The sequence below is a fragment of the Falco peregrinus genome, chromosome 1 (genome assembly GCF_023634155.1).
Source record: "Falco peregrinus isolate bFalPer1 chromosome 1, bFalPer1.pri, whole genome shotgun sequence".
NCBI classification, from domain to species: Eukaryota; Metazoa; Chordata; class Aves; order Falconiformes; family Falconidae; genus Falco; species Falco peregrinus.
In genome coordinates this window covers 39,266,644-39,289,689 of record NC_073721.1, presented here as the reverse complement: position 1 = coordinate 39,289,689, position 23,046 = coordinate 39,266,644, and the positions used below count along the sequence as shown (strand labels likewise).

The 23,046-nt window shown below is 40.6% G+C and overlaps 1 protein-coding gene across 14 annotated transcripts in view; it reads right to left on the bottom strand.

The window, feature by feature from the left end:
- Positions 1-23,046, bottom strand: part of USP54 (ubiquitin specific peptidase 54) — a 102,530-nt gene that overhangs the window by 7,229 nt on the left and 72,255 nt on the right. For 11 of the 14 annotated variants that reach the window (XM_055803687.1, XM_055803691.1, XM_005229736.4 and 8 more), the window contains 11 exons: positions 22,133-22,282; positions 20,639-20,807; positions 17,494-17,664; positions 13,281-13,412; positions 12,598-12,978; positions 10,900-11,134; positions 9,917-10,050; positions 8,596-8,769; positions 5,439-5,558; positions 4,073-4,265; positions 361-1,817 (listed from right to left, as the gene is read on the bottom strand). In XM_055803687.1, coding sequence (XP_055659662.1) covers positions 361-1,817; positions 4,073-4,265; positions 5,439-5,558; positions 8,596-8,769; positions 9,917-10,050; positions 10,900-11,134; positions 12,598-12,978; positions 13,281-13,412; positions 17,494-17,664; positions 20,639-20,807; positions 22,133-22,282 — 3,316 coding nt within the window. Of the gene's footprint in view, positions 1-360; positions 1,818-4,072; positions 4,266-5,438; positions 5,559-8,595; positions 8,770-9,916; positions 10,051-10,899; positions 11,135-12,597; positions 12,979-13,280; positions 13,413-17,493; positions 17,665-20,638; positions 20,808-22,132; positions 22,283-23,046 lie in introns of those variants that run through there. The other 3 variants (XR_008747187.1, XM_027789842.2, XM_027789867.2) reach the window with 3 other exon arrangements.

Genomic DNA, 23,046 nt, shown 5'->3' with positions numbered 1-23,046 from the left:
CATAGAAACAGTTTAATAAATTCCAAGGGTGATGCAGGACTTTCAAACAGCAAAATTCAGCAGCCTGACCTCAGCAGCTAGCTCCCTACTTGAGAACAGGATCAATTATTTCCGTGTTTCTCTTAACAGATGTTGCTCTCCGTTTGCCAAGACCAACAGCTACCCTGCAGCCTCCCCAGGCAGTGCTACTGCACTGCTTCTCCACCGAGTTAGGACATTTTCAGAGTCCACAACCTGAATCTTTCTGCATCTGTACACAAATTCATGCCCATTTAACTAAACCGACTGGAAAAATGTCTCTTCACCTACATTGGAGTACACAGGCAGGTCAACCAAGAAAAACAGCTGCATCGTTCTTACCTGATTGGTCAAATGGATACCTAGCACTGTCCTGTCTTCCCAAGAAAGGCCTAGCGGCCTGAGATGCCTGCAGACTAGTCTGATAGAGGGATTCCAGTTCTGAGAGCTCCTGTTCTGTGTCTTGATTCCACTGTGGATGCAGATGCACTGGGATCCTGCTCAAGTCATCTCCAACTGCTCTCTGATCAGAAAGGGCTGGACTCCTCCCAGGTACAGGAAGCCATTCAGCATTCTTATTAGCCTTCTGAGAACTGTAATACCTAGTAACATTATCCACCCAACGGTCCACAGGCATAGAGGCAACCATGCTACTAGTAGCTCCATCATCCACCTGTTTCATTCCTCCATCATGACAGTGCCTTTCCAGGTAGGGTGCAGGGTCTGCTATATTCTGTCCACCTCTTCTACACAGTTCTTCACTGTGAGAACAAATACTCTTAGAAGCAACATGTTGGGCACTAAAACCCTCCAAAGAAACTACCCCATCCCTAATATCCACAGTTGAGTGCAATTTTTCAGAAGACTGGTTTTTGTTTTCTTGGTTTTGATGGATTAGCTGTCTGTAACCAGAGGATGAAGGGTTGATGAAAGATTGTTGTGTTAACTTTGCAGACTTCTCATCCTGACACACTGCAGCAATCCAGCCTTTTTCATGAGTACCTTTTGTCTGGGAGACTGCATGCATTTTCTGAAACTGCTCTGCCAAGGAGCGAACATGTCCCTTTGTACTAAAAGCCTCAGATTTGTAACCTTCTGCTGTGCCACATTCATCCTGTGAGGGTAATAAAATCTCATGGCTGTTTGCTCTGGAGTATTTATTTGTTTTCTGTAAAGGATCCAAGGAGCACTGCTGTGTAGGGGATGAAGTTGAAGGGGTCATTGCATGATAAGCCCCTAAATGATCAATGCTGGGCTGCACTGGAGAGCTTGCAAGTTTGGAACAAGGACTGTGCTGGCTGTCCTTTTCAGGAGATGCTGCTTGTAGTGGATGTGGACAGGGAAACAGTGTAGGCAAAGAGCCAGAGTTTACTGTGTTAGCCTTGGATTTGTACTGAGGTGTGAGAACAGGCGTTATGTTATGAACCTCTTCTAACTTGCTGCTACTGCAGCATTCCCTATAGTCTTTTGGCCCTGCGGCTGTGGTGTCAGCAAATTCCACGCTATGGTGGGCATCACTCTCAGTTCTCGCAGACCTCTCTGTCAACCCTTGCCTATAGGGAAAAGAGGGAACTTGGTCATGAAAATCAGCAGAAGCAGACTGGAAGTTTGGAGAGATCCTGTTGGATGGACTGCTTTCAGAAGGGGGCAAGGAGGAAGACTCTGGATATAATGATGAGTGCAATTCATGGCAGGAAGCAGGTGGGTGGAAGAAAGAACTGGACCCAAATTCCACTTCTTTGTTGGGTTCCAGTGGTACCTCCTGGCTCAGCAGTACTTGGAGCGGGCCAGTCTGTTCACTAAAACACACAGAAGGGTAAATGATTAGCAGTAGTCATTGCTTATGTTTATCCTTAGGGTACAGAACTTGCACTAGGTGACATATACCTCAACACACTTCCCTTTGCTAACTGTATGCTGATGAAGACTTCGTTAATTCTGTAGATACATACATGTTAGTCCTTTCTTCTAACCCTGATTACCTACAATAACTGATCTGAATCCATTTCCTATTTTTTAAAGAGTATTTTGCTACAGTTAGGCTCTATATAAAGTATTCTTGTACAGCAGCCTAGGCACTTTAACCAGCAGACTGAGCGTGTAGGTAGGGATAACTGTAAGAATAGTAAAAATAGCATTTATATAAAATAAAACAACTGTTTCCAACATTAACACCGTAGATACTTTTTTAAATTACTTTGGACACGTTCATGATCTGAACATGAACTGACAATACTTCCATAAGGTCCCCTCTCTCCAGGCAACTTCATGAAGAATGACTTGACAAATGGAAGGAACAGGTCAAAATTTCTGTCATGTCATCTTTGTATTCTGATCTTTGAGATATTTATCCAACACATTAAATAATAGTTACACGTTTAACTTTATTTTGTAATAATCTGTATTTTAAGTATACTTCTAAAAAAATAAAATGTATTCTTTTATATACCTATGCAAGACAATTATATCCTCAGGTCATACATGCCCTTGGCACTTTTCTGCATTTAGTTAGCATTTTAATATGCAGACAGAAAAAGCAGTACCAAGTCCACGTGCCTGTGAGAAAATGACAAGCTACAAACAACTCCAACAGAAACCTTAAGGGAACTGCAACATCATTGCTTTGTTTCCTTCCTGAGATGCACAGAATGAAAGTTATCATGAAGATCTAGTTGATATGTGAAGCAGAATGACCTTCTCTGTGAGTAATCGTAAACTTTGTGCTGCCTACAGTGCTGTTTATATCAAAGCAAGAGTACAGAACTCTGGTTATGAACAGATTCTGTTCATTGGCTGCAATATTAACGTTTGGTGGGATAGAACTTTTTGCAAAAGTAATGTTCTTTTCACAGAGCAGCAGTGATCAAGTTCAGCATTAACAAAATCAGTTTAGAAAAGTTCCTTTCTTTCATTTTCTTAGAATCTGTCAAAATGCATAAACTGGGGCTCTGCACTTCTGTAAAATAAGATATAATGGACTCCTGATTGACAAAAAGATCAGCCCTCATTACATATAATTCTGCTACTGCAGGAAAAGAAAAGAACATTATGAACTATAGCCTGGCAGGTGCCCAAAATAACTGAGTTTTAGTATATAGCTCTATGTGAAATTTTAAAAAAAGGAAAAGAGAAAAAGGATTCTCATCTGATACTCCATCTAAGCTTCTGATAATATAATATGTAAGAAAGGGGAGATGGAAGAAAAGTAACTGTTCAAGAAACAGCCTAGAAATTGGATAAGGATGGTCTAGTGCTAGGAGGGAATGGCATGGGAAGAAGGATTAAGCTGCATGCTGAAGAGGGTAGGAAGAAAGGATCAGTTACAGCAGAGTTAATTATGCTATAGTTAAAGTCAGTATGGAAGAAGGAATCATGAAGAGACACTGAGGCGGCTGCTAATCCAGGCTACAGGATGCTGGCAAGCACAGAAAGAAAATGAAGAATGACAGAGCATCAGGGAGAGTAGTCAAGGTGACAGGATCAGGATCTGGATCCACGAGTTGTACCAGTGCACCACTAGAGAAGTGGACTAGAAAGAAAAGATCAGCATACTTGACACTTTTCAAACTACAGAGCACTAAAACACATTGGGGTTGCTGTTCCCAACATAAAAGCAATTATAATAAGATTTTTACTGTAGTACACACTTTTACTGACAGAGTCCTGAAACTGCTCCTGATCATGAACAATTGCATGTTTCATCCTAACACGTACCCCCTTTTTTAGCCAGGTGGTTGTCTGCTGTATTCTTTCCCTTGGTGCATAAAACATGGATGCTGCCAGGAACTGACTGCTACAGTTCTCTGTCACAGATCACATTTTGAACACGTGCACATCAAACTGTTCTATAAAGACTGGGGCGGGAGGGCTGGGGTGGGAAAGGGGGTAGCTGACCATCTTACAATAGGGTTAAACCTAAAGAAGGAAGGAACAGGGAGCAACACTGTACGATTTTGACTATCCAGGGGAGTATAAATAGTTTGTTATTTCTTTCCAGACCGCACTGCTCATAGACGCAGCTCAGATCTGGGTCTAGGTGATATACTTGGACTACCTTGTAGACTGGGCCATGGTGCCACCCTGCGGTGCGTGGCAGGTTGGCGGCGGCAGCGGCTGCGATGGCTGTTGGTGCTGCATGCGATCCTGGAGGCTCCGGGCTTTTCGGATACTGATTTGCAGCTTCTTATCGACTAGGGCTCTGCTGTGAGTGCTAGCGCTGGCATCATGCATGGCAAGTCTTAGTTTAGCTAAAATGCAAAAGAAAACATAGCAGAAAACAAACAGAAAAAAGGAATAAAATTGAAAAAGAAAAAAAAAAGAAAAAAGATGCAGCAAGAACATAAAACATGGACCATGCAAATACTGCCACAGAGGAGTTCACAAGGGATGCTATTGTTTCCATTAATGCACATTCAGCTTAGCCAGGTGTCCAAACACATTAATTGAAACTAAACCAAAATAAAGTAAAAAAAAATAAAAATTCTCCATGTTTTAGCCCAACTTCTCATCCCCTTCACAGAGGCTCTTTCCAAACCTACCACAATGATGCTTCATTCTGTCATCTACCTTTCTCCTGTATCCTCCATACCTGGGACTCCCTTTATGTGCAGGAATACCCAGCTGGGATTTGAGATTCAGCGTGTAACTTGCTGGAATGGAAGCTAACAGAGCTATCACAACTGCTGTATGCTGCGCCCCTTATTCTGCAGTCCGTAAGAGCCCATTTCTAAATGCAAATGCACAGGAGCTACCCGCTCTGCCTGCAGCCATTCTATACAGACAGAGGGGAGCATGGGGTGAGAGAGCCAGCCAGTCATAATGGAAAAAGACCGAAAATAAAATGAAATCACATAGCACACATTCTCAAAGGTCACAATGCATTTAAGCACTTCAATGTCCTAATGCTTTTTTGCTTCATGGAAGTCAGGCACAGCACAGGTCATTTCTGTTAATCCAGAGGACTCGAGAGGGGGCTGCCATTTTCTTCCTGTGCTACAACCTCCGTGAGAAGCAGGGGAGTTTAATGCCCTTCATAATGTGGCCTGAGGATGGGGAAAAATAGTTAAGTGAGGACCAAGTGGCAGGGGGAGTTACCTACTAGGTGCTTGCTGAAACTCACCATTTAGCACCAAAAAAGGCACAGCAGCACCCCAATGCTGTTCCTGCCATAGCGCTGGAGAGAACAACAAAAATGGATGCAAACTTGGAAAAAACAGAGATGAAGAGGAACAGGCCTAAAACCCCCAAAAGGGAATACTTTTAAAAAGGAAAGGTTCTGTCTCCCTGCACGTTCCTAAAGAGCAGCTGAATCCCCGTATTACTACCTGACCATTTAATGCGACTCAATGTTTTAGACTTTTTTTCTATCATATTAGTAAACTGTCAAAAGCGCAATAGCTCAGGTGGTTAGAGTTACTTACATATAGCTTCGTTACAGAGAGCCAAAGCTGCAGCACAATCCCCCTTCTGCTCCTGATTCAGTGACTCTTCAAAGATTGAGTCTGCCTCCTGCATCGACTTCTCAAAGCCATCACTCCTCCCTGCAATGGGCAGCACCCTTCATTTTGGTTTCATTCATTGCAGAACCCTCACTTACCCTCATCCCATTCATGATTGCCAAGTTCTTCCACAGAGTCTTGCAGAGGCTGCACATATCCCAGACCACACCGCCTAACCTTCCCTAAGCAGAAGTATGACTTGAGCACCCTGATGTGCTTGACATCCACACAATAAAACAATGCGAACCAGATATTTTCCCTCAAATTCTGTTTACTTGAGAGTAACTTGTACTTGAGAGAGTTGTACTGGCTTATTGTATTATTTTCAACAGTCTGAATCAGAACAAAAGATGGTACAGACATATCACAGAGTCCGTTCAGATGACTTCTGTCAAGTAGGAATTAATCTAAATTTAGAGCTAAATCTAAACCAAAACATATCAGCAAAATAAATACAGCAGGTCAGGGCTTTCCTTTGTTAGGCCCCCTGCCAAAAATCATGTCTCTTGTTCAGATATCAAATTACTTCCATACAAAATGGAAATAAATCAAAACTGAGATGTCTGTGGAACAAAACTCAGACTTGAGTGTGAGTGTAAATGCCTGCATGAAATACTTCTACAAACACGTGTTCAGTGCATACACTCAACTGCTGAAAGAGACATTCGGAATACAAAACTCAACAGTCTTGCAGCTTTAGCAAGAAAAACACAGGTTTAAGAAGCTGAGAAAAAAGGGACAATTGACAAGATTTCTTTTTGCAACAATTTAGAAAACAGCCCTAGTGAAGAGAAGGATATATTATCCTTGGACACAAAAAAGAAGGATGTAACACTGTGTCCTGGCATCAGAACATCCAGTTCCAAGAGGAGGAAATGCCCATTTGGTGTCACCTATTCGGCACTATGCAAGTTATACACCAAAACATACACATTCAAATGAGGGAGGGAAAAAGAGAAAATAAAACTTGACTTTTTGTTTTGTTTAGGGGTGTGTTGTTTTTTTTAATGGAACATCTCTCTCGTTGTGGTAGAGAACATAAGTATCTTTATCAGCCAACAATAAATGTTTTCTCAACTTGCGGAACATATGCTATGGCCTGGCCTGCTCCCCAACACTCGTGCACACATGCAAACACAAACTCTCTTATACTGTAAATGCCAAAGAACTCACATGAAAAGCAGATACTGCAGAGAGAAGTGAAAGTTGTTAGAGCAGCGAGTTAATCAAGCAGCACATTCAGTTTCACAATCAAGGCTACTGAAGCTTGTAATCAAGGCCGGTATACTAAAGTTAGCTTTCTTTGCATGAATTTAGCAGTTTACTTGAGGGGAAAATGAGTCACAAGTGTTCTGGAGTTCCGCATATACAAGCAAGCCTTCCAGGCAGTCAAGCAGTCTGTTAATATTAAGCTATTATATTACCTCTCTGACTGGGGTGGAGAAAGATTTAAAAGGAACAAACAAAAACTTTCCCAGATCTCAATTCAATGCCTGTAAACTCCTCAAACATTCTACTGAAGTCTTTTTTGATTAAGCATGAACCTAGTTTACTTCCTTTGTAACAAGGCAAAGCTAAACAATTTTTGCTTCCACCAACTAATACAACAAGATATCAAAGAGGGGTAATGTCTTGGAAAATATGCTATTTTCTTTCGGGTATGAGAAGCAGCCAAGACAATATCCTCATGCTCAACAGAGGTTTACTTTTCAATTTTTGCATCACTAACTTTTACGTTACATAAGTAAACACTGACACTAATAAAAAAAGATATCCGTCTACTCTGTACATCAGAATTTTTCACCTGGTTACTGGCAAATCACAGCAGGACCGTAAAGAATAAGTGACTCACTGATGGTCAACAAAGTTATAAAAACATTCCCAGAGTCAGACATTCTCATAGAGATCATATTTTTCAGCTGCCATTGGCACAGTGACATTCCGGCTGCTAAGCAGTTGGCACGGCTGTAGGCTGCAGAGCACGGGCTGTACTGTGCCCAGAGCTGGCACTGCTGGGGGTGCGCCTCTCCTTCCTCTGTCCTGTAGCAGCACACCAGCACCTCAACTCTTACCTACAACACGTCTGAGCAAGCAGCATTGGGTTGCCAGGAGGCCTGGCAATGCAGGAAGCCACAGCAGGTTTCCCCAGTCATGCATGCATTTGTGGGAACAGTGCCTAGGTGTTCACTACACCTGCCCTGCCCACCAACAACCCCCTGTGAAACACTCTACAGGCTTCTGGCTTCACTCTCGACTGGGTCAGTGCACTTCATCCCACCTTCTCCCTGACTCCCCTTACTGCCTGATGGAGATTGAGGGCTAAAACAAAGGTGTTACACGTGAAACCTGTCATTAGGTTCCCTCTGCTGCAACTCCATTGTTCCAATTAAACTGCTGCTGCTGCCATCCCCTGCCAGAAACATGAGTCACGGAAAAGACAATCAAACTTAGGATTTGGCTTCTAAAAATTTTTTTTTCAAATCTTTTTCCTTAAAGAGAAGATATATAAACTAAACCCAGCTCACATTTTCAACTAGATCCAGCTTAGGCCTGCCACAGTACTTGTTCCCACACCTGCGCTATGGCTGCACAGCTGGGCAGGGAGAAAGAGTGGGAAGTACAAGGGCAGGAACAAGCAGAACTGTTTAGGGTAGTGATGCTACCAGAAACAATCAGAAACAACACCATGGCCTAAATGAATGCTATGCAGCGAGTGGACCTGAGGTGTCTGAAAGGCACAAACAGCCCTGCTCACTCCAAGATGCTGGTTGAAGACTTATCTACTTCTAGATATCAATGTTGGCAATGGTGCGTAGCACCATAACAATGGAAAGGTGCAAATACATTACACAGACCTCTGCATTACTTTGTTGCCTCATTTAAGAAGGAATTTGGTCAAAATATCAAACACAGGTTTTTTGCATCCTACAGGTTTGAAATTGATAGTCTTTCATTAACTGAAGGTACAGAATTGTAACAGAGCGGAAGAGAGAGACACTTACAAGAGGAAATTCAGTTCAAAGGTTCAGAAAACTTCAGCACTACAGTCTTGCAAAATATACTGCATTCAAAAAGTTACCCTGATTCTGCAGTTCATCTAGATCCATGAACCTGCTGGGACGGGGATTAAAGCCCATTGCTGCCTCCATTTCCTTTTCTCTCTTTCGGCGCAGTTCTTGTTCATGTGCTCTCCTTGCCACCTCCTCTTGCAATTCATCCAGTTCACTTTTTAAAGGGACAAACATCTCCCCACCTTCAAAAAAAAAAAAAAAAAAAAAGAAAAAAAAACACCCAACCCCCAAAATAATTAAAATCCCAAAACTTTTTTTTATAGCAAAATCTCTTAAAGTATCCCTTAAAAACCACAGAAATAATAAAGAGGAATACAATTAACATTAGAAAATAACAGACTGACCAAGCAAAGACCACAGAATTTCAGATCACAAATTTTGCTTTGTTAAATTTTACTTTTAAAACCCTGCACAAGTCACTTGGTTTCCAGCTGCCTTCTCTGTGTCAGTGACTGGTAGAAATGCTCCAGTATTGCTTCAAGCTCCCCTGCACCACAGCCTATCCCTGGATTCACTGACCCAAGAAACAGCAACTGGAACAGAAAGAATCATTGGAAGAGATAACCCTAAACTGATGCTGAAACCTTTAGGCTTCTTACTGTGCTTATAATTTGTAAATAATGCTATGTCAAATTAACCAGATCATTAGCTTTAGTACATAAAAAGGATTCCAGCTGAGATGCTTTTCATCTAACTGCATAAGCAGATGAAAATGGGAAGAAAATAAAGCATATTGATATCCTAGTCAACACAGCAGAAATCAGTCATCATTCTCACTTCAACTATGACCTGCATTCAAGAAGCGTTTCCCCTCCTCCCTTTCCCAGACATTCCCTAGAATAAGGTATTTGCTCAGAATGATACATAATCAGAATGCATATCTGCAGAAAAGCTCAGCATTAGCCCAAACATCCTGTAAATATCCATCCTCATTTCTGACAGTTTTGGATTTTGTATAGCATTATGAGTTTGCCTCAGGACTTGTCAATCCTACTACATTATTATGAGTTATGCTTGGGAATGTACTTTCCACTGATGGTAGAGTACTGAGTTACGGGAAAGAAGAAGAAAAATACTGTTACTTTATCATTTAAGTCCATACCCAAAAAATATGCCAGAGCAACATAATCAAAGGAATATTCCAAGAAAATTTTCTGCAACCACCTTTGGTAAAATCTTATAATTTATATCTTTTAAAACTGTGTTACATTCCTCAGTGTTTCTTCTCCCTTCCCTCATAATTTCACTGTGAACATAAACATCCAGAAAGTAAAGAACTCCAACACAAATTACCCTGCAAAACCACTGCTGCTGTAAAGTGTATCTTACCATTTCCCACGGGGCTGTTTGCCCAGCTCCCAATTGATGAAGCAGACTCCACTTCCAAGATGCTGCTACTGTGCGACTTTGGGATGTTACGCCAGGCAGGAACCAATCCACCTGCTCGCTTCGTATGAACATCCCTTCAAGAAGAGAGCAATTCTAGTTTACCATTTTACTAATCTCTCCAGAAGAAATTATAGCTACCTTTTTTTTTTTTTTTATCATCACCTAAGTATTTTACTTGCATTTTAAAGGTTTTACCGTAAGAAAAACTTGGGAGAAACAGGGTAATAGAAAGTTAACAAGGGAGAGGATAACAACTCTATTCTCCACAAGAGTATGTAATGCGTATTAAAACTGTGGTCTGATAGCTGTTCTCAACAGATTCTTACAGCTGAAAATCTACTATTCTGGCCACAGTCTCAGCTTGTGATTTCCTGAAGCTTCCTAAGACAAGGAGAGAAACGCATTGTGCTGCCTATTTATTTTTGCATACAAATACTGCAAGTGTCTTACAAGACTTCAATGAATGCCTCAGACTGAAAATGTCCAAGATTTCTATACAAGACCATTGAATTCTCATTTTCTACAAGGCTTCTATCAAGCAATGGTTTAAACGAAACAAAAAGGTCTATGAGCCGTTCAAAGAACAAGCACAAAGTTTGATATTTTAGTTGAGTTTTTAAATCATAGACTAAGGGTAAAACTATTTCAGATGCATCATTTTAATCAACATTTCTCCTCCAACTGAACCCCATTTCTTTTCCTTCTCACTAGCAGTAAGCTATTGATACACTGACAAGAAAAGAAATCAAACTCACTCAGATTCCTATTTCCCTTCTATTTTTTCCCCTGCTCCAGTAAACCTGTACTACAATCTAGGAGTGCCATTTTGCATTTGTTTAAAAAATGTTCTACAACCTTATGTAACTACAAAAAAACAAATCAAGACTTCAACCACTCCAAAAATGAAGTTTGTTGAAATCTACCTGTGGGTGCTTGAGCTTTCAGACAAGGGCATGTCCAGACTAACTGGGCTGTTGCTGTTGCGCTCACTGCTTTCATAACCAGACTCCATCCTCTGAATTAGACGAGGATGTTGATCCACCGTGTGATACTGGGTGCCCCGCCCTAGCACACCTCGCTTGTATCTGACATTTGACTGGTGTGATCTTGTTTCTTGAACAGCATGTTCCTTCACCTCATTCTCAATAAGCTCTTTACCTGTCAAGACAAAAGAATATAGCTTGGTAGAAGTTCCAAGCTTCAATACCAGCAAATTATCCACACACATTAGCTTCTCAACCATGCTTAAACCAGAAGCACTGTCTTTAATTTAGTGTAAAACTAGCAATACTAAGCAGAAAAAACCCCCAATATTTTCACAGCATTCCTAGTAACATTGAGCAATAATCTATTCAACGAATTTACTTTTTAATGTCTCCCCTTCAGTATAACTTACCGTATTGCCCCCCAGGTAACAATAAAGTCTGGAAAAAAACCACCCCAATCCTTTCCTCCTCATAACAATTTGTATTTGTACAAGATGATTTTACAGCATACCCAACTGTATTTCCAGTTTATATTTGTTATTGCACTCTGTCATATCTACTTCAGATGCTGCACTTTTTACATTATTTATTTTGCCATTTACAATTTCATGAGTCTAATAAAACATTTGTTCACAGAGGACAGGAGAACTTTTTTTTTTTTTTTAATTCTTCTTTATGGATTTCACTGCGTCTTCTCACTTGCCTCGTTTGTTCCTCTTGCTTCCTTCCCTGGAGCAGTGTTCTCCATTCACCTTCCCTACACGTTATCTCTTCATGCTTCTCAACTCTTTTCAGCCTTTAGGTCCTTGTACTCTGTTCATCTCTCTCTCTCTCTCTCCAAATTTCACCATCCTCACTACTACAACTCTACTGCCAGTCACACAAACCTCTTCCTTCTCATCCACAGATTGTCTTTCAAGCACTCTAGGACAGGAGCCCCGTAGCTCCAGTAGCACAACAGCATAAACCCCAGGAACTAGTAAACATTTGCTCTCCACACCCTTCACAGTTTCAGGAGTACCCTCCTTTTGACAGGGAGCAAAGTAATCATTAATGTCCATTGGCAGGGGCAACAAAAGACACCCAAAGATGTTTTTCACAACAGGTTTTATTACCTTCAAAACCAGCAAAGTTGAAGACAAAGTCTCTACATACAAGTTGCATAGCTGCTACAGTGTAAAATGGTCCCAGATGAATCATCGCTGGCTGTCAGGCTTCTACCCTCCCAACAAGAGCTCAGCACTGGCACACGAGGTACCTGCCACACCACAGTCTGAGCCATCATGCAAAAACACCATGATGAGCCAGAGAAAAAAAACAGACCTACACAAAAAGCCATTGAAAGGGATGAACTTTCAGACACTTAGCAGTCTAGCCTTGTGTCCATTTAAGCAACAGACAGTAATTTGTCCCTTATTATTTCCTTGCATACGAACTTTAGCACACAGAAAGCAAACTGAAATATCATACACTCAAGAAACACCCACACAAAACCAGCCTTCAAGGATACGACTCATCACTGACCTAAACGTCACGTTCAAAATTTCCTTTCCTACTTTACTCACACAAAACTGGATAGTGGAGTACTAGAAATGCCAAACATTCTGAAATAAATCTTTCTTCTCAAACTCTTACCTGCTTCTTCAGAGAAGGGGCTAAGTTGAGTGTAGCCACAATGTTTCCTCTTGTCTTTACTGAAGATGCTATCTATATTCAGAGACTCTCTTTTGGGTCTCCAGGTTGGCCGGTATCTGCCAGAGGAACTGGATTTAGACTCACTGCTGGTACTCTCCACTTCCCAGTCTCGAGTGTGCGCAGACAGGCTTTTTGAGGGTCTTGTTTCTGCCTGATCCATACTACTCCCTCCACGAGGGGAATTCTGGATGGTTTGAGAAATCTGCTGTGGTCTGCTGTGGATCATATTGCTCACTGTCTCTTTAAATTCCTTCAGCCTGCTGGTACTGCTAGATGGTTTGGAGGTAGTTCTGGGGGCTTGTTTCTCCTTCAAGGTTTCTCCTGCAGTTTACAGAGACAGCAAAAGCCACAAAAATAGCTTCAGATTAAACTGGCAGCCCTACTTTGCAGCATCTTCATGCAGACTTTGAAAAGTAAAATACACACACACATACACCCCCCACCAATAAAATTTTTTAAAAAACAACCAACCAACGCTGCCCAAACAAAGAAAAGAGCAAAGACAGAAAAAATACAGACAAAGATCTAAGGAACAAGGAGGGAAATGCATGTACACACTGAGGACCTTAAAAACATGCAGAAAGAGGTACTGATATTTGAAATAAGGTAACATCATCTCTTGCCTTCACTATGGTATCCTGATGACTGAGCCTCATCTCCTTTTCGCCGAGAGCGGCTAGAACTCCTCTTACGGTCTGCCAGCAAGCTCTTTTTGGAAACATGCCTCTGATTGCACTCACTGTCAGTCAGGTGCCCTGGAAGGACAGAAGAACACAGCAGAGATGACAAGAGCCTTGGGAGCAAGTGTTCTGTGTGCTAAGACCAGCAGGGCTCCCCTGCTCCTTAGGAGCTGTACATGCTCCCACACTAACTGGCAGGTTTGGGTACGTTTTTGTATGCAAAAGTTTTTGGTTTTGTCTTGGGGAGGGTGTTCTGTTTTTAAAGGTCATGAAAGAGCAATACAGCCCTTCCAAGGGCTCTGGTTAATAAGAGCTCATCCACAGGGAGAGGAAAAAGTTGTCTCTGCCTTGTTTTCTAATAGTCTAAGGACACCACTTCCTTGCTATCTGAATACTTTTTCAGTTTTAACGGCCATGAACACAAAACTCCTGAGAACACCTTGCTTGACGTTAGTTTGCTGAATGAAGACTCAAACACATGAATGAGTTACCATGTAATAATAAATCACTGCACATCATCAGCTGCTCTGCACTAACTAGCCATCCACACTCCCTTCGCCTGTAGCAAATACTAAGTAATCTGAGTTAGCTCAGTCTACAGTGAAGAAGCCTCAGTTGGCTCTCAAGGGCTAAGCCAGCTAATTCACATCTGCACAAGCGAAGAGCATACACACAGACCATCAACAGGGATCAGCTGACACACGACAGCGTTCCCTTACTGCAGCTCATGTGTCCGAGTGCTAATACTTTCTCACACACAATTTGTTCCCCATTTCTTCACATCAAATGTGAATTAAGAGTATTTGACATCACAAGGTTTCTGTATTGCCTTTTCATAATTTTATGGTTCTCACACATTCACAGTCCTAAACCTGCAAGCACAAACACACGCATGGCTTTACTCACGTGAGCAGTCCCAAGCAGAGATGCAGGATAAGAAGGGAATTTATGAATAAGCTACAAAGACTTTTCTCTAGCTTTTATATCACCAACTTTCATCTTGCATAGGATGACAGGAAAGGAAAATCCCTACTACCCAATCATGGATTAACAGCCCCCAGACTACATAGCTAGCTGTTCTGAGCCTTCCCTCTTCTCTAGAAATTAACACACAAATCAACAACATTTACAGCAGATTTTACGCATAAAATTGTACTTTCAACAGCTGAAAAAACAATTCACTTCAACTACAATTGCTACGACGATACTACAATAAATGAGTGGGAAGGAATCCAAACTACAAAAAGCAAGCTACACAAGTTTCACATTTCTGTTCATTTGCAAAGTGGAGAGTGATTTTTGTAGCCAAATTCTTCAGAAACAAGAAGATCATATAAAAGAAAAGGAATTAAGGAAGTAAAAGAGAAATGTTGGCAATGAAGACAGATGATGCGTAGCATTTAGGTGACTGAGCATAAGTCAGTGCTTTGGGAGAATTATTTTTCTTCACAGCATGGACTGTCACACATCTTTTAGGGACTGAAAGAACAGTCTTATCTTATACCTTGTAGTGGCTCCCCTCAAGATAAAAGAGGTTTATGTTTCAGCTCAGAGTGTTCAGCTTCTCTAGTTAAACATTTTTCCCCCCAGAGTTCTTTCAACCTGATAGGGAGTGCTTGGACAGCATCCTTCAAGTACTGCAACAGAAACAGTTAAAAGATACTTAGTGCTACCAGAACTAGCTTAGGGTCTGCATAGACTCATCAGAGCCCGACTTAGTCTTCTAGGATGAAGGTTGCTAGCTTTGCATAAACATTTTCTCCTCCTTTCATAAATTGCAAATTTTGTCCTATTGTCACTGGATGTTTAAACAGCCATGCAGGAGATGCCAAGAATCCAAAATTTGCAGGACAAAGGCTTTGTTGTCTTTACTTGGACCCTCCCAAACACAAACTAAATCCAACATAATACATGAATATAGGCATTACAATCCCAAGAATATTAGCTGACATTTCACCCTTTTTTTTTTTAAATTCACTAAAATAACAAGCCAGGGTTTCTGTCTGAGTGCCCAATCACATACTTAAAAGGTGTCCCTTGAATTAAACACCTCATCCAGCAAAAGTGGGATGGCTTTGTATGCAAACAGTGATATTCAAAGAAAAAGATTGTTTTCATAGGGGCTGTGTGCGTGTCTAAGAGTATGTCAGAGAAGAGAATGAAATCAAACAGGTTAAGATAGACCGCCCCCTACTCCCTCCCACTGAAATCTCAGTTGCATGAATAGGGCAGCCAGAATACGCACATTTTTTCTCAGCAGCACAGGTTGGTAGGAGCAAGAGAGGGCTTATGCAGCCACTCTTCATGCCCCCATTCTGAAGTACCCGGGTGCCTGAGGTCATATGACCCAATGGTGGTCCTTCCCCGGAGAACGATGTGGGATAGGGTCCATAATTTTCTGGGCTGGAGTAGTGGATAAGTGACCATTAAATGAAGAATCCTGCTCTTGCCCAGAACGATTCAGTTGACAGGTCAATGTGGATGGCTTCTTTATAGCCCCACGGATCAGCATTTGATGACTGAGCAGTTGTATGAGTTGGCAGACTGACTTTTTTGGAAAGGTTTTGGGTAGGTAAAAAAAGGGGGAAATGCCCAGACAGGTGGCTAGCTAAGGGGACAGACTGACTAAGGCTAGCTAAGCTAAGGCTGAATTAGGGAAGATGAAGACAACTGAATTTAGGTGAAGAGACGGGCTAAGCTGAAGGGAATAACATAGGATAGATTCAGGAGGAGAAGAAAGAAAAAGAAAAGGACAAAGTCACTAAAAATGACAGAACAAAAGGCTACATGCTGAACTTACTTCATGCTTACATGTTTGCAACCATCCCCCTATCCTCCCTTTTGTGCTGATGGTACTACATGGCAAGTTTTGCAGGGAAGAACCTAATCCAATAAACTCCGTGCCACTTTTGCAGACTATATAAACAATATTCCACTAGTATTTTGAATTTTGTCTTCTTTGTACTCTGAAGTTCAACATAAATTTTGTTTCCTCATCACTCAAATTATGCTCAGCTTTCCCTTCTTTCTCACGCTTTACCTAGGACTATGACTGGAACCTACAGCATTATGAATTTGCTAAAACATTGAAAGTATTGTCAGGCTATGTAAAACCATGTATTACAGTTACTTGGACCTCTGATGAAGAGCCTAAGAGTACTAATGAAAAACAACTCAAAACATTTTTTCTGGATTTTGATGTAAAAAGTGTTTGCACCATGGATTGTTTCAAATGAACCAAACATTCATATATCATCACAATACAAAAGAGCAACTATTCTGCAACTAAAAGGACAAAGTGGTACCATAGCTGTTAACACTCTGGTGCAACAGTTGCTGATTATATCTTCTTAGAAAGGCTACTTAAGGCACAAAAAAGTAACTTTTCAAACAGACTTGGCAGATCATATTTCTGATGCTCCAGAAGTCTAACCCTAACTCATGTACTACTTTTTCAGAAGTGATGTTCGAAGTTACTGTATGCAGACACAGGCTGACTAGGGTCACTGGGCACAAATAACAGAGACCTAAGCCTTCAGACTTCCAGTTAACCTCTTTTCAACTAGAGTGTTCAGGCAGACTGTTCAGCTGCCTGAAGGAACATCTACACAGATTTGTCTTCAACTGCGGAGTCTCACTTAACTTGCTGGCACAGGCAGGAAATCATCTTACGTTCCTCCCTGGTGCAGTAAATACTACCAACGCCCACTTACATAGAAAGTCCTTAGTGCCCAAGTATGAGAGATTCTGGCGATGATCGCGCCTTTCCCAGGCAGCAGCAACTCCTGCAATGAAGTAACTGCCCGTAGATGAGTAAGCAGCACAGACAACGCTTACCAAACCATACAATGGCACTGTACAGACTCCAACTTACAAAACTGTAGAACGAAGGCATCAGGTAAGATTGTGGATAACAGAAAACAAGCCTGTAAATATTTGCCTGGCTAGATATGAGTCTACAAAAGCCAACAAGACATTTAAAATTATGCTTATTTTTTTGAATGCCAACAGTTCATTACAAACCAAAACCACTTAGGATACTGAACGCACTTCACTATTCTGTTATAAGTTGCATATAGAGAGACTTTTCACAGGAATCCACTGCAGTCATCACATGTAATGACAATGCTCACAGAGGTATAACGGTATCTGCTACCTGTGTCCCTGCTGCTTTGTGAAGCCGCATCATTCTCCACATTGTAGATGACTGTCCCCTGCGAGTCAGAGGAGAAGTGACTGACCACAGACTCATGGTGTGCCTGTTTATAAGGATAGCTGTCTGTAGAGGAATCTGTCCTGGTATCACTCGAGATGGAAGGTTCTCTCCCTAGGGAAGGAAGCAATGTCAAATTTCAATCTTTTGGGGCTATTATAGCAGTCAGGAGAGGCTAAAAAGAGAAAATGGAGGAAATTACATAGAAGTTAACAGAAAAACACGAGTATAAAACCATACACATTCAGACTGCAAGGACATAGTATCTAAAGGGAAAGGTCCTCTCCTTTGGAAGGGGGGACACTGTGATTCCTTCTGCAAACCTTTATTTCTTTCTCTTTGATAACACCAAATTTATCAAATCCTTTTATTATGCAAAATTAAACTACATCCATTGGACTGAAAGTATACATTAATACCACACTGAAGTTATTTTTCATTAATTTTCAACACTGTTGAGTGTAATTAAAATACAAAATACGTTGCTTTAGGGGAATACAAAGTTTAAAAAGTCAAGTACTAAATATTAATATGAGTAACAAGAACATCATAAGTTATAATAATTAACACATTTCCTCTATTATGAATCAAAAGCTTATCTAGTAAAACTTTATACTGAAATTGTATTATCTAAAAAAAAAAAATAAATAAAGACAGTCCTTTTTATGTTTAATCACAAACGCTCAGCCTGAGGGTACTTCATGTTTTTGGTGAGAAGAAGTCCTGTAGCTGATGTCCTATTTAAGGATGCCTAACAACTTTTGAAATCACAAACTTCCCCCCACCTCCTCACTGGTTACAAATCTTATTGGTCTAAAGAAATACAAATTACAGCTGTTAAAGGAGATGACAGTCACAGAAAGAAAGGTGAATGGAGGCAACAGGAATCAGTGCTGTGGAACCGAGTACTAGAAAATTGTAAACTGCAGTCTTTATTCAACAGAAAACCAAAAACAGTTGGTTTTGAACTGAGGAGTTGTCTGCACTTAGCTTCACAACATTTTGTACAAGCATCTTTGACAATCTTCCCTCCATAACTTGTAGCATCACATCTCTATGTGATTAGATACATTTATCAGATTCCCTTGTCAAAAGTTCAGATACAATATTGTGATTAACAACTTAAGAATAAGCAATCTCTGTTCATTTTCTGAATCTGAATTATGGGCTGTGAGTATCTGACGACAATAAGGAATCCGGAAAAAGCTGCAGTTACACTTTGTGGGAGACAAAGGGCCATTCTGAAAACGGTATATTAGGGTAGAAAACTCTGGATATCAACAAGCCTAGAAAATAATTCACTTCTTTTGACAGGAAAATGTATACGGTATGATTTCTCATGGCACCTCGACCTACAGTATCTTAGAATTTCTCTCAAGAGCTTGGTATCAATGTTGAACACTGCAGACTACAGGAGTAAGCCCTGAGGACTCACCAAGTGTTTTTGAAATGAAGGAGCAGGTTACTCATTATAGCCTTCTGAATTTTATCTGAAAGGAAACACCTTTTTATATGTATTTTTGTATTCAGCTTCCTGAAGTCATTTTAGGACACAATAATATTAGATACTGCAGACACAATGAGCAGAAGGGTTATCTATGTATTTCCTGGAGATCAACCGGCAGAACAGCAAGGCAAATTTACAGCATGTATCGACCAGAAGCTTGTAGAAGTGCTCACAACTGACATATAGCACTGAGGCACTCCTCTCCTTCCTCCAGACTTCCCTTTTTTTTTGGAACAGGAAGATAGGTTTATAAATCGCAAGGCATCTTGTCAAGTGAAGGTTATATTACCAGTGTTTTTATTTGCATTTATTTTTAAGAGGAGTTGAAGATTTATTTCATTCCTGGTAGACTGTCAACACATAAATAAGGAGACAGCAGATGTTCTCTACAGATTCACTGACCAGGAAGCATAAAGTTAGCTATGGGCCAGGAAAACCCTAAAATATTCTTGGGATTTACAGCTGTATAAATAGGCTAAAATCCTGGAAGAAAGGTGGTATTTCTGGTTTTAGTCTCGCCTGGCTGTTCTTGGCAACTTACAAACTCATCTCTAATCTAGGATATTCTCTGCAAGCATCCAAAAATAGAAACAATCTTCTTTTGCAAAGCCATTAAACTTAAACCCAGATTTTGTTTTCACCCTATCTGGATTGCAATGGCATGTCTTTCTCAACATTTATCTATTCCTCTTTAAATGCGGCCTCAACCCCCTATGGTGTGATTAAATGTCCAAATTTATCCAGAACTTCAGTAAACCAACAGCCTGTTCAGACCACTACTTCCTTGGACATACCTTTCTAATTCAATGGACTACCATGACCACAAAGAACTCAGGAAGCAGTGATGTGTTGAAGGCCTCTGAGCTGTTAAGTGCTACATTTCCATAGCTGTAGATCTTTTCTGATGCAGAACAGACCATGAAAAATGAAGTAGTAAACATGATCTACGGGCATAAGCCTTTGCCAATCCCTTCCCCTTCAGTCTCCCACAAATCAGTTCAGATCTCTTGCGCTGCGCTGCTTTATCTGAGTAAAAGACGAGCCAAAGGCTGAAGATAAACTGCACTGATTCTGTCTCTCTTGTTACTTTTAATAAAACAGTATTTCTTCCCCCTTCCCCTTGCATCCCTTCACCATCCTAGCAAAAGACTCATTTATGAGATTTCCTTAATATTTCTCTCCCCTAACTTCCCTCCTGAGTTTAATTCTGCAGCTTCCTTAATTCTTACATGTTTGTACATCTCTGGTCTCGTTCCCTTCCTCTTAAAACTGCTGATGGCTTTATGAATTCACCCACTGAAGTCATCGGTTATTGTTCCTCTCCACATCCACACCACAGCAAGGCCTTCACTGCCCTCAGCCCCTCCAGTTTCTTTCTCCAAACCCTTCTGGAAAAGATTACTACCCAAACATCAACAGTTTTGGACTGAGAGAGCGGTTCAAAGGTGAAACACTGGAAGTCCTCTTCAGAATTCCAGATCAACTTAAGGACCGCGAAGAAAAACACACCCACAACAGAAGAACTTTCCACAGGCAACCTTACAGCACCGAGGTGTAAGGCATACGGTCCCGACTGCTTACCCGAGTCTTCGCTGTCATAGCAAGTCCTGCTGTATTGCTGTAAATCCACTTGAGGGGGCAAGTCTTGTGCTGACACTGGAGTTCCTCTTGGATCTGCATACAGCAGCAGCAAAGGCTGATAGTGACCCTTAATGCACTTTGTCACAACATCTTTCCATTTTGGACCAATCTGAATTAACAATAACAATTTAAAAATGCACAATAAAGGTTTTCTGTCATTATTTTCTATAACGAGCTCTCTTTTTTCACCTCGTACTTCTTTCAGAGTTTGATTTTCCAATGACATTCTTTAACTCCTACATCCAGCACCGAACTGAACTCACCGAGAAAGCTCTAGAACCAACTCAACTAAAATCAAGGTATTCACACCATCTTACGGCTAAACAAATTCAAATTCTTGCTAAAAATACAACTACAAAAATAATGCTTCCCTTTCAGATTTTTTTTCCTACAAAAAGCTTTTCATTCTCTTGAAATTTTCTAACTTTGCATCAGTCAGAAAAAAGCATTTGTAAAAAAAATTCTTAATGCATCCATCAGCATAAACAAAATGAACAATAAAAGGCATCAACAGCATGACAGCAAATTCAAGTCAAAGCTAACCACTTTGGTGTGTATTTCTGCTGTTAAAGACCTTCTGCAAGCATTGTGATAGGCCAGGCAACAATTCATATAGTTACATGCACCTCAAAAATCTTCCCCATGTAGTAACACAGGTTTCACCTAATACACTGAGCATCTATTCCAACAGATTTGCTTCATACACAAGTATTCTACTAAAGCACTGCAGTACCTATCCTTGGCAAAGTTTTGCTGCAGAGAAATGTGACTGAACAAATGCAAGGATTAGAGTTTTCCCTTTGAGACTGTGCTTGGCATGACTACAGGAGAAAATTTTCCTCTCTCATCTTTGTGCTTCCATGACTAGAAGGAAAAAAAAAAGGAGAGTGGCGTGAAACAATGCCAAACAAACTAATGGGATGTAATAACAGTGTGCCAAGATGCCAGTACTGGTATCTTCAATGTCAAGGACCTCATGCTTTGTGAAAAGGGGGGGTGGGGGTGAGGGGGGGAAAGCACTAACAGAAGCAACAGAAAATTTGTCGTTGGCAGCAACTGCTAGGGAAGACTGGTATCTAGATACTTCAACAAAGAACAAAAAAAACCCCAGGCACTAAAGAGCTATACCACTTGTCAGCAAGGGAAAGAGTTGCATGTTAGTTGTGTGCACAAGCAAACTGTAGGTTTTCAAACAACAACATAAAAAGCAAGACTGGCAGCCAAGAGAACAGAACTAAGAATAGGGCTTCTGAGATTTCTGGTGTGCTTTTTTGAGAATGCTTTACTGTGCTTAGAAAAAGGAGCAACAGAGTTACGGATCTTGAGTGGAAAACCAGCCAAAATTTCTCAAAATCTGTAGAAAACAGTATGGATCTACACACAAGTAGCTAGCAAATTTCTAACAGATTATTTTCCTAAACATTACTTTCTCACCTCTTTGACATGAGCATCATCAAAGTACATCCACTTGCGGATTTTAGTTTGGAAGAAGAAGGTAGAATAGTGTTTTCCATAGTAACAGATCATTCCCACCAAATACAGCTCTGAGTGTTTTGCTCTGTCATCAGTTACTCTGAAGAAGAGCTTCAAGAAGGGAGATAAGAAAAATGAAAAGGAAAAATTAATAAAATACCCAGAATTTTACATATTGCTTTATGTTTGAAGACTTCAAAGTAATAAAGAGAGGTGTCAGCTTTTTACTTCAAAAGATAGAGAAAACAAGGCAATAAGCACTTAAGTAACCAACCAATGTTAAAGCAAACCCAGAGACAGACCAGGAACAGACTCCTACCGCATCATCAGATGCTCAAGAATCGAATCAGTCCTGGAGACTGGCTGTACTTTAAGGAAGACATTTACAATAACGACATAATACTTTTTCAGAATTTGAAGTGTGGTTCTATTCTGAACATTTGTATTCTGTGTCATACTTGCTGTTACTGTTTCAAACCTGCATTCCTCTTTGCTCTGTAGAAACAAAGCTATTCTGACAGTGAACAGCCACATTTATTCTGACATAAGCAAAGACTAACTTATGACACCACCATAGAAAAGATGAAGATGTCAGTAGGTCAAAAGAGCTAAACATACAGAAAAATTGTTTTCTGGCTATTTAATTGTCTTATTTAAAAACACAGGACTTTTTAGTGCATTACTGCTTTACTATGCAAGGATCGCAGTTTCATAACCACATTTCCATCAACTAGCACTAATTTTGGTACACTGTGCACTGGCCAACACATTTTTTTTATGTGTGTGTATATAAATATATAATTTTAACGTAATACCTTAATGGTACAATAAGACATACCTACAATTTGGTATACCAGTATTTCAGCTCTGAAGTA